The following is a 15,565-nucleotide window of genomic DNA, read 5'->3' as shown; positions in this document are numbered from 1 at the left end:
TGTGAAAATGTCCAAGAGTTAAAGAAGATCATACTCCAGTCAGGGAAACAAGAAGAACATGCAAATATTTTGAGCATTTCAATGTTTAAAGCACGTGTTAATGATCTATGGAATGCGCTGCTTAACGAAAACTTTGTTTTTAGTTTTAAGAATTCTCTTGAAATTGCTGCTTATAACAAACTGGAAACTAAATACAGTCAATGGGCCTGGTCTTTAAGAGAGCACATGCTGACGCTTCAAAGCAAAATCAACAACCAAATTCACAACGATGTGAAAAAATCTGTAAATGTGGCTTCTCTAACCAAGGAATTTGAACCGAAATACAAAACGATTCAGGAAGATCTGAATACATTTTTTACAGAAGAAAAAGATAGTGAAATGTTAGTGCAATGGAGAGCAAATACAGAAATTAGACTCTCTACTCTTAAAAGTGATATCATAGAAGAGATGAAGAAAAAAACTGATGAACTATTGACAGCAAAAAAGAATAGTGCAAAAATGAACTCTTTTAAGGAAAAGTATGAAGATGAAATGTTTAAGAAAAGCAAAAACCTGGCCTTGACTTTGAAAGGAAGAAACCTTAATGATGAGGAATTGCAGGAACAATTTAATGACATGTGGAATGCCTTGATTACTAAAGTATCTAACACAATAAACATGCCTGAGGGTCCTGAGATCTATCTAGACTTAGAAAATGTTTTCCTAGAACGCTTCAAAACAGAAACCAATCTTGTTGATACAATTCGTGATTCTTATAATTGGGAGGATTTTCTTGCAGTGTTCTCCAAGTATATTGAGGGTAAACGAGGATTTTTTTCAAAGGTGTTTTCCTCTGGAACACTCAGCCATGATGATCAAGACAAGATAAAACATACAACATATGCTCTAGAGAAGCGAGTTAATGAATATATTGAAAAAAAAGAGCAAGAGATCATGGATTATCAGTGTATCTATTTTCATGAAATTTTAAATACGATTAACAAGGAAATATACTCCATGCTGGATAAAAAGATTAAATATTTGACAGAATATAAGCTGTATGTGTCACTGTTCTTGTGCCAAATTGCCGCCAGAAGATTTGTCCGCATTTCAGAAGCTTTTAGAGAAGCTAACAATCCTCTTGTTTACTTGGAAGGTAAAAAGGATCAATTCTGGCAGAGTTTTAAAATCTCCTGCAAAGAAAAAACTGAAACAGCATTGGTAGCTAACTTATTGTGTAATACATTAAAACGGTCCATCCAACAAGAAGTGACAGAAAAGGCTGCACTTGAGTTAGCTGGGGACATGAAATGCAATGATCCTTCTTTAAATGGGAACAGATCAAAACTAGACTACTGTTTACTTAAGTCACTGGCAGAAAAGGAATGTTTCCAGGATTACATTAACTACATCCAAGATCCGAAATCAGCAGTTCAGGACTTTATCAAAGAACGTGTTCAAGTGATTTGTAAAGAAAAGGCAAAGATTTCAGAGATTTTCAATATTAATGTTGATTTTTTTAGACGACTTGTATCAAAAGCTATCGATAAGTCAACTGCGGAGGTTACAGACAAGCGTGGAAATGTTAAATCCTGGCTGGAAAGTTTCTGCCAAGAGCTTGAGAATGAAATGAAGCTGTCCTCAAATGACCTGAAAATTGTTCAATATCAGGACATAACTGACTTAGGATTCCTTAAGGAGGCAATGACAAAGGCTTTACAGATAGTAGTGAAATCCCTCAAAGAGGAGTTATCTGTATGTGATCCACAAACCCTTGAAAAAAAGATCTTCACCAATTTATTTGACCAGTTTCCCGGATGCTGGAAAATGTGTCCATTTTGTCATGCTGTTTGTACACATACTACAAGTTCACATGATGGAGACCACAGCATGAAGTTCCATCGTCCTACAGGTTTAAGAGGCTGGCGTTGGCATAATACCAGAAATTTTAGCACAAATATATGCACTTCTCTTGTAGGAAGTGATCTGTTCTGTGTAGTAAATGATGACAAAAGCTTTCCCTACATAAACTATAAAAGTGAAGGACCCCCTTACAGTGAGTGGTCTATTACTCCCGACAAATCTGCCTTATCCTACTGGAAATGGGTGACCTGCCGTTTTGAATCTGATTTAGAAAAACATTATAATTTAAAATTTGAAGATAAAGGAAAGATTCCTTCACAATGGAGAAATATAACCAAGCAGGATGTCATTAAAGAGATAGAGGAACTGATGTAGTCAATTAAAAAATCTAATAATGTATTAATAAAGAGGTTTTCCCATTATGACAACTTATCTTCTACCTATAGAATAGTGGACAAGTTGCAGACCGGCGGGGGGAATGCTAGAATGCTAGGGCCCCTACTAAACACTAGAATAAGGGCCAGTGCTCCCAGTTTGATTGCATTGGCAGATATGAATGTATGCTGCCTCTTCATTCAACTCTATAGAGATGCCAGAGATACAGTAGCTGAGTGCGATCTCTGGGAGCCCCATAGAGTTGAAAGGAGAGTAGGAAACACGTGCGTATCTGCCACTTCTAATGGGGAACATCCACCCTTGTTTTAGTATTGGCAGGGGCCCCAGCAATCGGCAACAAATCCCTTATACTATGGATAGAAGATGAGTTGTCATAGTGGGACAACCCCTTTAAGTTCAACTACTGCATGTATTCAGCCAATAGACAGATTGCTCAGGGAAGCCACTATGGCATCATAATATAATACTGGAATTATTACTGATATTGAATAGGTAATATAGGTTAAAGGGGTTAGCCCATCTCACACTATGTTGGCACATATCTAGGATATGCCACCAATGTCTGATAGGTGAGGGTCCCACCTCTGGAACCTATATCTATCTCTAGAATGGAGTCCAAAAGTGAACAAGGGCGCAAGCGTGGGCTCTCTCCATTCACTTCTATGGGGGTGCCAAAAATAGACAAGCTCCTTCATTTTATGGGCGTTCTAGAGTTAGGTACAGGTCTCAGAGTGGGACCCGCACCTATGGGACATTAGTGGCACATCCTAGAGCTAAGCCACCAAGATGCAAGATGGTCAATCCCTTTAAGCATATTGTCTATGATACAAAACATTGATGATACTTGTAAACAGATCAAATCTTAAATGGAATATGATTATGGATATAAAACAGTTGCCCATCTTAGACCTTTATTACAAGGATCTATAAATAACCATAAGCCGATCACAGTGTTTCCTGGTGCAGGAACCCCCAGATATCAGCTTTTACCTGCAGGAGAATTCAGCATAACCACAGGGAAAATGAAGTATTACACCATGGCCACTAACATCAATGGGCTGTTCAGCTGCTCTCCACAGGACTTCAGGCTTCTGAACAGATGACCCCCATCTATTAACCCCCTAATTGGGTTTCTTTTAACAAAATTCAAGGTGAGATTTGAAAGAACATTCAGCAAGTTATATGAAGGTCCCTGATAATCAGGGTGAAGATCATTATTAATACCAGTTCCTATGATTTTTTTTTTTTTATCCTTCAACTTTCTTTAAAAAAAATATATATATATAATTATTTGAATTTATTGTAAGTAAAAATAAAACAATATATCCAGCAAGTCTTTAAAGGGTTTTTCTGAGACTTTACTACTGATGACCTATTCTCAGGATAGGTCTGTCAGTATCTGATTGGTGGGGTCTGACCCCCGGGCCCTCCGCCGATCAGCTGTCCGAGAAGAGATCGGCACTTACAATACCGCTGCAGCCTTCTCTCAGCTTTTCCTAGGCCAGTCCATTTTGTCGTCACTGTATCAGTATTAAAGTCTTGGAGAACCCTTTTAAGAATTTTTCTTTAACCCCTTAGTGACCAGCTTGTTTTTCCTTACTGACTAAGCGTTTTTCTTCCTTTTTTTTATCGTTGCGTTCCAAGAGCTATATTTTTTTTTATTTTTCTGTCTATATAGCTTTATGAGGGCTTGTTTTTTGTGGAACAAGTTTTAGTTTTTAATCAGAAAGTTAAACTTTCTGATTAACTTTTATTAACTCTTTCTGGGAGGGAGATGGGGAAAAACAGCGTTTTTACGTTATAACTTTTATGCTGTTAATTTTTTGGTATAAATAACATAATATCTTTATTCTCTGGGTTACTACGATTACAGTGATACTAAATACGTATATTTTTTTTTCTGTTTTACAACTTTTTTGCAATAAAACACCCCTATTTTTTTAAGAAAAAAATGTTTTAGCATGGCTGCTTCCCAAGACCCATAACTTTTTTATTTTTATTTCTATGGAGTTGTGTGAGGACTTGATTTTTGTGGGATGACTTTTTTTTTATTGGTATCATTTTGGAGTAAATGGCGCTTTTTGATCGCTTGTTATTATGTTTTTCGGTGGCAACTAAGAATAAATTAGCAATTTTGTCTTTTTTTTTATGGCTTTCACCGTAGGTGATAATTTACGTGATATTTATGTAGTCTGGGTCATTACGGATGCAGCTATACCGAACATATGGGGGAGATTTTTATTTTTTATTTTTTTTCATTGAAAAGCGTATTTTCAATGGGGAAAAAAGCGTATTTTTTATGGGATTTTTTTATTGAATAAATGTTTTTTTTTTTTTCTTTTTATTTACCACTTAATAGTCCAACAAGGGTACTATAACAGACAAAATTCTGATTGATTTTAAAATTCAATGCATTAACCCTATAGTGCATTGCATTTTAAAGGATAACTGTCACATTTAGACCCTAATTTAAATTTTCATATATGTAGTTACTAATAACATGATATTCCAGAATCAGTTACTATTAGACTGACTCTCCCCATATTTAATAAGATTCAGCCCTTAGCAACCAGTCTGCATAAAAATGTAATTTCACTATTCAGTTAAGATGGCCGCCACTGCCCTCACCCTGAGGCTAATCCCGCCTGCCCTCACTAGCCAGTAACAATAGCCCCCCTAAAAGTGTCAGTAACCAGAGCCCTCCCCCCTAAAGGGTTAATCTCCTGCAGCACAGAGGGGTCCTCTTACCCCATGTTGCTTTCATTTATACACTGAGCAGACGGCAGATCTCCCTTCCCTGGTCTGCGCTGCTTCGACTCTGCATCCTCCAGCTCTGCTGAGTGAGGGAGCGTCTGCCAAGTGCAGGGACAGGGAGAAGTGCACACAGACCAGGCACTGTTATCAGCTGCTGGGGAGGACCTGGCTTTAATCATTTACCTACAGTCCCTGGCTGTCTGTAATCTGACCCTGCACACAGCGTGCTTCTGCGTCCTCCATCCTTCAACACAGAGGACGACCTGCATAGCAACCTGATTTTAAGCACAGGTAAAAGTAGGCAGTAGAGGGAACTAAACTGTTGAATTAGGGGTAATTGAATACACAGTGAAAAGTTTAAATAGGGCCACCAAGGTGATATTAAGCACCACAATCTAATACTCCAAAAAAAAAAAATGACAGTTATCCTTTAATATCAGTGCGGCTGGTCTGGGGCCTACACGAGACCCCAGCCAGCCTTCACACACATCGGCAACACGCGATCGCATTTGCGGGGTGCCGATGGGAGACAGAGGGAGTCCGCATCCTCTGTCAGCACTTTACATGCGGCAGGCGCCATTGCCCGTGGCAAGTAAAGTGTTAAACAGCCCGGATCAGCACTCCTGCCGGTCCGGGCTGTTAGAGCAGGGCCGTGGCTCTCATGTGAAAGCTGGGCCCACGCTCCCCGCTGCACGGTTGACCCATGCAGTGCTTAGACTAGGCCGCCATAAAAAATCCCCTTAGTGACCGCCATAAGAAGGCGTATGAGTGGTCACTAAGGGAATAAAGTGGTTTTTAGGATTCAGAATTTTGATGACCTAACCTCAGGACAGGCCCTCAATATCAGATAGGGGGGTCTGACTCTAAGCACCCCCCACATATTAGCTATTTGAAGGGGCTGTGGTGATCATGCTAACACTGAAGCATTTCCATTGCTTATATTAAGCTGTCTAATGGCACACCTACATAGTTTTGGCAGTGAAGGGTCTTGCAGTTTTGTCCTTTTTTGACACAGCTGAAATATCCTGCACCACCGCTACTAAGTAGACAGCAGGCAGGTTGATGGCCATGTGCAAACAATAAAGAGGCCTTGGTGTTCATATTAGTGCTGTAGCCCCTTCAAACAGCTGATCTGCTGACGGGTCGAGTTTTGGACCCCCACTGATCTATCGATGGTCTATCTTGATGATCGGCCATCAAAATTCTCATCTCAGACAAACCCTTTAAATCTATACCTAATGCGTAAAGATAACCATATGTAACTTTAGTTTGGTGATTGTTCTTTTCATTTTATGTCAGATTAGTCTTTTCTCACTATTTGCTGTGTTTTCTTATGAAATGATACAATGTTGAGTAAGCCTGTTCATATGATTATATGAGTATTCATGGTAATGCTTGTGTGTTATGGAAAATTAACTAATTACTGAAACTTGATATTAAATTTCTTTCTTTGAAACATTTGTTGCGTTTTCCATACAGAAGAGAAATCCCTCAGCACTCTTCTATAAGAGTGAGATCTGTTTTATTGAGTAGAATGTACACAGTGCAAACGAGCAACAGGGAGGAAATCCACAGGACGCGGCTATTGGCCGTTTCGTGTCATCCAACAGTTTCTGAAGGTTTCCTGAGATTCAGCATCAGTGCACTTCTATCCCAACATTATGTGGTGCAGATGAAACACTCTCTTTTAAAAAAAATTACAAAATATTACTATTAATATAAAATACATGATAAATATATACAAAATATTACTATTATTTTAAAAGGTTGTGTCTTTCATTGAGTTCACAGGGTCCTACAGTCTGCATTCTACAGGGTGGCCCACAAAAAAGTATCCCGCCTCCAGCGACAATATGACAAGATGAACGAACAAGTGAATTGTTTTTTAATTACAAAAAATGGGAGTCAGTCAGCACATCCCAATGTGCAGGTGCACGCTGCCATGGCTAGAAACATACAGGAAAAATGATGAGATTCTTGACAAATACATTTTGTAAAAAATTATTTGGGCCCGTCTGCCAAACGTCAAGGCAATCTCTCTAAGATGGAAACTCAACACTAAATCCTACCTGTTATGTGCCATAATGGCCACCATAGAATTCAGGGAGTGCAGGTTCCACATGCATGCTGGGTCCACTATGCTTTTTACAATTTTTAGTGCCATAACGGCCTCCATTAAATCCAGGGATGCAGGTATCAACATGCATGCTGAGCCCACTCTATACTTCTCCTGGTGCCAAAGGGCTTTTAATAAATACAATGAGAGCAGGCTACAGCTTTATTATTACTCTAATTAAAATCAGCCTATGGGGCAGACAGGCTAGTCAGGGGTGCAAGACCAACAGGAGTCAGCCACACCTCCCGCTCCAGTAAAACTGCAAAAAAAGGGGGTCAGTCAGCACATCCCAATGTGCAGGTGCGCGCTGTCTGCTCCATAGGCTAATGGATATTATATATATATATATATATATATATATACAGTGGGATGCGAAAGTTTGGGCAACCTTGTTAATCGTCATGATTTTCCTGTATAAATCGTTGGTTGTTACGATAAAAAATGTCAGTTAAATATATCATATAGGAGACACACACAGTGATATTTGAGAAGTGAAATGAAGTTTATTGGATTTACAGAAAGTGTGCTATAATTGTTTAACCACTTCAACCCCCCTAGCTGAAACACCCTTATGACCAGGCCACTTTTTACACTTCTGCACTACACTACTTTCACCGTTTATTGCTCGGTCATGCAACTTACCACCCAAATGAATTTTACCTCCTTTTCTTCTCACTAATAGAGTGTCACAACCAGACAGCTGAGAAGCTCTGACAGAGGCCTTTCAGAACCTCCTCCTTGAGTTTCTGTGTTGTGGCATTCAGCTCCTCCTCTCGTTAGCCTCTCTCAGCTGTCATGTGTTGGACTAATTGTTTCCCTTTAAATTCTTCCCCAGAAGGCTTTTCTGGGTGGCTTATACTACTTCCTGGAGTGTGTGTGCTCGCTGACTCTGTCCTCCTGTTTGCTTCAAAGCTAAGTGTTGTACCTTTATCTGTTATTTTCTGTTTGCTGGATCCCAGGTGACCCTGACTCCCTCCGTATCTTGTGTAGGGAGCCGGTGGTCGTGTCCCCTCACTATTGTAGGGTGCTCAGGGCTTTATAGTCAAGGTTCGTGGATATGCAAACCTCCACCATTCGGATCTTTGCATAGGCTGAGCAGCCAGGGAAAGTGCCAGGTCTTCTGCAGGGGTCTCCCTTGGTTCCTTAGTTTTGGGATCCAGCGAGTCGTTTATACATGTTGCTTTGCCTTGTTTCCTGTACACCGTCCGTGACATTATAAGCCGCCATAACCGTCTCAAGCATGGATCCGGTTTCACTTTTGGCTGAACGCTTCCAGGGTCTTTCATTGGAGGTAGCTGATCTCCGTAAGACTTTTTCTCAGCTTCAAGTGACCGGTTCAGCTTGCGTTCATGGAGTTTGTTCTGAGCCTAAGATCTCGCTCCCGGATACGTTCTCCGGGGGTAGTGAGAATTTTGTGCGTTTTAGAGAGGCTTGCAAACTCCATTTTCGCCTTCTTCCCCACTCCTCTGGTGATGAGGAACGGAGGGTGGGGATCATTATATCGCTGCTCAGAGGTAACGCTCAGTCCTGGGCCTTTTCGCTGCCGGAGGGGGCACGGCCTCTCCGTTCAGTGGATGAATTCTTTTTAGCCCTGGGTCAGATATATGATGATCCGGATCGTATTGCTCTGGCTGAGTCTAAACTACGTCTATTATGCCAGGGTAAACAATCCGCAGAAATATACTGCTCAGAATTTCGGAGATGGGCAGCTGATACTGGTTGGAATGATGCTGCACTCCGAAGTCAATTTTGCCATGGTCTTTCAGAGGGATTGAAAGATGCATTTGCCTTTCATGAGAGGCCTATTTCTTTGGACTCTGCTATGTCTCAGGCCGTTCGTATTGACAGGCGTCTTAGAGAGAGGGGAGAGATGTCCCCTTCCTGTCATACTCAGTCCCAGGACAGTGCAGCGGTCCCGTTCTGTGCGCAGGGGTCTCAGTCGCCGTCAGCCCCTTCTGAGCAGGAGCCCATGCAGCTGGGGTTGATTGCTTCTGACAATAGAAGATTCAGCCCGCATGGGAGGGTTTGTTTTTGTTGTGGAGGTATAAATCATTTGGCAAATATTTGTCCCTCTAGGAGATTCAGGCAGTTTTCTGGGAGTAATAAAGAAACAAACAGGGAAAAATCTTTTAAAAATGTTCCGTCTGTTACTATTGGCAGGGTTGAGGCGGAAATTGAAGGTTTTCCATTTGCTTGTAGTTCCCGTTTTGTCCTGCCGGCTAGGGTGGCGCTAGAGAGCAAGAACATTTTTTGTGAGATTTTTGTGGATAGTGGAGCAGCGGTTAATCTCATTGATAATCATTTTGCGATAACTCATGGTTTCCAGGTGCGCACTTTGGGAAAGGATATTCCTGTTTTTGCTATCGATTCCGCTCCACTTTCTCAAAAATCATTAAAGGGCATAGTTCACAATATCCGTTTAATTGTGAGTGATGCTCATGTTGAGGATGTGTCATGTTTCGTCCTTAGCGGTTTACCCACCCCTCTGGTGTTGGGGCTGCCCTGGCTCACTAAGCATAACCCCACCATTGATTGGCAAGCGAGGCAAATAAATGGTTGGAGTGACTTTTGCAGAGAGAATTGCCTCATGACATCTGTTTCTGAGGTTGCTACTAAGACTGTACCATCTTTTCTCTCTGAATTTTCGGATGTCTTCTCTGAGAGTGGAGTTCAGGATTTGCCCCCGCACAGGGAGTACGATTGCCCTATTAATCTCATCCCAGACGCCAAGCTGCCTAAATCTCGTTTATACAATCTTTCCCAACCTGAGAGGATCGCTATGCGTGCTTATATCTCTGAGAGTCTGAGAAAGGGACACATACGACCCTCGAAGTCACCTGTTGCCGCTGGTTTTTTCTTTGTTAAGAAAAAAGATGGTTCTTTAAGACCTTGTCTGGATTTCAGGGAGCTGAACAATATCACAATTCGTGACCCTTATCCGCTTCCTCTGATCCCGGACCTATTTAACCAGGTTGTTGGGGCTAAAGTCTTTTCCAAATTAGATTTAAGAGGGGCATACAACCTGGTCAGGGTCAGAGAAGGGGACGAATAGAAGACGGCCTTCAATACCCCTGAGGGCCATTTTGAAAACTTGGTTATGCCTTTTGGTTTGATGAATGCCCCAGCCGTTTTTCAGCATTTCGTGAACAGCATTTTTTATCATTTGATGGGAAAATTTGTATTGGTGTATTTGGATGACATTTTGATTTTTTCTCCCGATTTCAAAACCCATAAGGAACATTTACATCAGGTCTTGCTCATCCTGCGGGAGAATAAATTATATGCGAAACTGGAAAAATGTGTGTTTGCGGTTCCAGAAATTCAATTTCTGGGGTTTCTTCTCTCCGCTTCTGGTTTTCGCATGGACCCCGAGAAGGTCCGCGCTGTGCTTGAGTGGGAGCTTCCTGAGAATCAAAAGGCGCTGATGCGTTTTTTGGGCTTTGCCAATTATTACAGGAAGTTCATTTTGAATTATTCTTCTATTGTTAAACCACTCACTGATATGACCAGAAAGGGGGTAGATTTTTCTTCTTGGTCAGTAGAGGCGCGTAAGGCTTTTTCTGATATCAAGGAGAGTTTTGCTTCCGCTCCCATCTTGGTGCAACCTTATGTTTCTTTACCCTTCATAGTTGAGGTTGATGCTTCTGAGGTGGGTGTGGGGGCGGTCTTGTCTCAGGGTTCCTCTCCTGCCAATTGGCGACCGTGTGCCTTTTTCTCAAGAAAACTCTCCTCCGCAGAGAGAAATTACGATGTGGGAGATAGGGAATTGTTGGCCATCAAGTTGGCTTTTGAGGAATGGCGCCATTGGCTAGAGGGAGCCAGACACCCTATTACCGTATTTACTGACCATAAAAATCTGGCCTTCTTGGAGTCAGCCAAGCGTCTGAACCCGAGACAGGCCAGATGGTCGTTGTTCTTTTCTAGGTTTAATTTTGTTGTCACGTTCCGCCCTGGAGTTAAGAATGTGAAGGCAGATGCCCTGTCACGTTGTTTTCCGGGAGGCGGGAATTTTGAAGACCCGGGTCCCATTTTGGCCGAAGGTGTGGTGGTCTCTGCTCTTTTTCCTGAATTGGAGGCAGAGTTGCAGGCAGCCCAGTCAGAGGCTCCTGATCTTTGTCCTCCTGGGAGGTTGTTTGTGCCTCTCGCTTTAAGACACAAGATTTTTAAAGAACACCACGATACGGTCCTTGCTGGGCACCCGGGGGTAAGAGCCACACTGGATCTCATCGCTCGGAGATTCTGGTGGCCTGCGCTTCGTAAGTCGGTTGAGGGTTTTGTGGCAGCCTGCGAGACTTGCGCTCGTGCCAAAGTCCCTCATTCACGGCCATCAGGTCCTCTCCTTCCCTTACCCATTCCTTCCCGTCCTTGGACACATCTGTCCATGGACTTCATAACGGACCTGCCTCGTTCCTCGGGGAAGACTGTGATTCTGGTGGTGGTGGACCGTTTTAGCAAAATGGTGCATTTCATCCCTTTTCCTGGTTTGCCCAATGCTAAGACGCTGGCGCAGGCCTTTGTTGATCACATTGTTAAATTGCACGGTATTCCTTCAGACATAGTCTCTGATAGGGGCACGCAGTTTGTTTCCAGATTCTGGAAGGCTTTCTGTTCTCGCTTGGGGGTTCGGTTGTCATTCTCTTCTGCTTTCCACCCGCAGTCGAATGGCCAGACAGAGCGCGTCAATCAGAATCTGGAGCAGGACCGATCCTACACGGGGTGCAGTGGGTGCCCCGCACCCCAGCGCTGTCACCCGAAAGGCGCCGAGCGCAGGGCCGGACTGGCCTGCCGGGAAAGCGGGAAATTTCCCGGTGGGCCGGCAAGCCTGAGTGCCGCAAGGCCGCGGCCCTGGTGACAAGTGGGGGCGGCCGGCGGCAGGGCAGAGCAGGAGATGAGCGCCTCCATTGCGGAAGCGCTCATCTCCATAGTCATCTGTATTGCCGTCCTCAGGACGGCAATACAGATGCCTGTGCTGCGGCAGAGGAGGGAGAGGTGTGTCCCCTCCTGTTCCTCTGATAGGCTGCCGGCTTAGTGCTGGCAGCCTATCAGAGCTCAGGCCGGTGCAGGCGGCGCGATGACGTCATCGCGTCGCCTGAGCCGTATAGCGAGGGACACAGACGGAAGAGGCGGCCTGCATCGCATCGCATTGCTGGAGGTAAGTATAAGCAGGGCCGATCCTACACGGGGTGCAGTGGGTGCCCCGCACCCCAGCGCTGTCAACCGAAAGGCGCCGAGCGCAGGGCCAGACTGGCCTGCCGGGAAAGCGGGAAATTTCCCGGTGGGCCGGCAAGCCTGAGTGCCGCAAGGCCGCGGCCCTGGTGACAAGTGGGGGCGGCTGCGGCCGGCGGCAGGGCAGAGCAGGAGATGAGCGCCTCCATTGCGGAAGCGCTCATCTCCATAGTCATCTGTATTGCCGTCCTCAGGACGGCAATACAGATGCCTGTGCTGCGGCAGAGGAGGGAGAGGTGTGTCCCCTCCTGTTCCTCTGATAGGCTGCCGGCTTAGTGCTGGCAGCCTATCAGAGCTCAGGCCGGTGCAGGCGGCGCGATGATGTCATCGCGTCGCCTGAGCCGTATAGCGAGGGACACAGACGGAAGAGGCGGCCTGCATCGCATCGCATTGCTGGAGGTAAGTATAAGTGTATTATTTTTTTTTATATAGGTACAATACTGGGCTGGCACATGATAAGGGGGGCTACTGGGCTGGCACATAAGGGGGGCTACTGGGCTGGCACATAAGGGAGGACTACTGGGCTGGGCTGGCACATGATAAGGGGGGCTACTGGGCTGGCACATGATAAGGGGGGACTACTGGGCTGGCACATGATAAGGGGGGACTACTGGGCTGGCACATGATAAGGGGGGCTACTGGCACATGATATGGGGGGCTACTGGCACATGATATGGGGGCACTCTGGCTACTGGCACATGATATGGGGGGGCTCTGGCTACTGGCATATGATATGGGGGGCTCTGGCTACTGGCACATGATGGTGGGGGGGCTCTTATTTCTGGCACATGATTGGGGGCACTCTGGCTACTGGCACATGATATGGGGGGCTCTGGCTACTGACACATGATATGGGGGGGCTCTGGCTACTGACATGATATGGGGGGGCTCTGGCTACTGGCACATGATGGTGGGGGGGCTCTTATTACTGGCACATGATTGGGGCATCTATGGGGGCACATCTTACTGCAGATTATTGGGGGGCACTATAGGGGCATCTACTGAGGCTAAAAAAGAAGATATTTTATATGGGGGCTCTGTATAGGGGCATTTTATACTGGGACACATTATGGTGGGTACTATGGGGAAGGGGGGGCACTATGGGGGTCATCTACGGGGGCACTGAGAAGGGGTATTTTATATTGGCACATTATGGGAACATTAGCTCAACTGGGGGCATTACAAATGTTTTGCATATTATAAGGAGAATTATTACTACTGGGGGGGCATTATGGTGGGCTTTATTACTCCCCCATGGTATGACCCCCTAGTAGCAGCACCAGCCTCTCCCTGCTCTGCTATCCCTCTGCCCTTTCTCCAAATCCTTATTATGAAATCTTTCTCATTAGGTTAAAGCACAACATCAGCTCCGCCGAGCCCCCGGCCAAAGTGTTGAAGTGGCGTCCGAGATCCCCAAGGGCCAAGTCAAGTAACTGTAAGTTTTTATGGGGGTTCTACAAAAGAGCTATCGTGGGGCAAAGTTCATATTCGAGTTTACACACGTGTTTTAAAATGAATGCTTTCTCCTATTATAAACAAGTAAATAATGACGCAATGCTGTGGGGCTGGTGTGCAACTTTTTCCAGGGCTGGTTTTTATCCCCAGTCCGGCCCTGGCCGAGCGAGCCGCCGGGACTTTTTTTTGACTTTTTTTTTTTTTAAGCCGAGCCGCCGATTCGTGGGGCTGAAGTTGGGGGCTGAAGTTGTTGCCATAGAAACATTGTAAAGGGGAGGAGTTAGTAAGATAACCACGCCCATGTGGGGGCGCCAGAAATATTTCTGCACCCAGGCGCCTGTGACCCTAGGATCGGCCCTGATCTGGAGACATATCTGCGTTGTTTTGTGGCAGAGAATCAAGAGGATTGGTGTTCTTTTTTGTCCCTTGCTGAGTTTGCTTTAAATAACCGTCGTCAGGAGTCCTCTGATAAGTCACCATTTTTTGGTGCATATGGGTTTCATCCACAGTTTGGGACTTTCTCGGGAGAGGGGTCTTCTGGTTTACCTGATGAGGACAGATTCTCCTCGTCTTTGTCATCTATTTGGCAAAAGATTCAAGATAATCTAAAGAGCATGAGTGAGAGATATAAGCGTGTGGCTGATAAGAGACGTGTGCTTGGTCCGGACCTGAATGTTGGTGATCTGGTGTGGTTGTCTACCAAGAATATCAAATTGAAGGTTCCCTCCTGGAAGTTGGGTCCTAGGTTTATTGGGCCTTACAAAATCCTGTCTGTCATCAATCCTGTTGCATACCGTCTTGATCTTCCTCAGACTTGGAAGATCCATAATGTTTTTCATAAGTCCTTATTGAAACCTTATGTTCAACCCATTGTACCCTCGCCTTTGCCTCCTCCTCCGATTATGGTTGATGGGAATCTTGAATTTCAGGTCTCTAGGATTGTGGATTCTCGTCTTGTCCGCGGTTCTCTTCAGTACCTTGTTCACTGGGAGGGGTATGGTCCTGAGGAGAGGATGTGGGTCCCAGTGACGGACATTAAAGCCTCTCGTCTCATCAGGGCTTTCCATAGGTCCCATCCTGAGAAGGTGGGTTCTGAGTGTCCGGAGTCCACTCGTAGAGGGAGGGGTACTGTCACAACCAGACAGCTGAGAAGCTCTGACAGAGGCCTTTCAGAACCTCCTCCTTGAGTTTCTGTGTTGTGGTATTCAGTTCCTCCTCTCTCAGCTGTCATGTGTTGGACTAATTGTTTCCCTTTAAATTCTTCCCCAGAAGGCTTTTCTGGGTGGCTTATACTACTTCCTGGAGTGTGTGTGCTCGCTGACTCTGTCCTCCTGTTTGCTTCAAAGCTAAGTGTTGTACCTTTATCTGTTATTTTCTGTTTGCTGGATCCCAGGTGACCCTCACTCCCTCCGTATCTTGTGTAGGGAGCCGGTGGTCGTGTCCCCTCACTATTGTAGGGTGCTCAGGGCTTTATAGTCAAGGTTCGTGGATATGCAAACCTCCACCATTCGGATCTTTGCATAGGCTGAGCAGCCAGGGAAAGTGCCAGGTCTTCTGCAGGGGTCTCCCTTGGTTCCTTAGTTTTGGGATCCAGCGAGTCGTTTATACATGTTGCTTTGCCTTGTTTCCTGTACACCGTCCGTGACATAGAGCTTTCATTTGGTGGTATTTCATTGCTGCTGACATTTTAACTTTTTTTGTGATTAATCGAAATTTAGCGATTTTTTTGCAAAAAAATGAAATTTTTCACTTTCAGTTGTAAAATTTTGCAAAAAA

At 44.6% G+C, this 15,565-nt stretch overlaps 2 protein-coding genes across 2 annotated transcripts in view; both read left to right on the top strand.

Annotated features, from left to right (window-relative positions):
• Positions 1 to 3,825, top strand: part of LOC122944086 (interferon-induced very large GTPase 1-like) — a 48,568-nt gene extending 44,743 nt beyond the window's left edge. The window contains 1 exon segment of the mRNA XM_044302309.1: positions 1 to 3,825. Coding sequence (XP_044158244.1) covers positions 1 to 2,217 — 2,217 coding nt within the window. The 3' untranslated portion in view covers positions 2,218 to 3,825.
• LOC122944087 (ficolin-1-B-like) overlaps positions 1 to 15,565 on the top strand; it is a 257,588-nt gene that overhangs the window by 191,260 nt on the left and 50,763 nt on the right. The window lies entirely within an intron of this gene.

This window comes from Bufo gargarizans, chromosome 7, assembly GCF_014858855.1.
Source record: "Bufo gargarizans isolate SCDJY-AF-19 chromosome 7, ASM1485885v1, whole genome shotgun sequence".
NCBI lineage: Eukaryota > Metazoa > Chordata > Amphibia > Anura > Bufonidae > Bufo > Bufo gargarizans.
The sequence above is the reverse complement of the archived record's forward strand: the minus strand, read 5'-3'. Positions and strand labels throughout refer to the sequence as shown.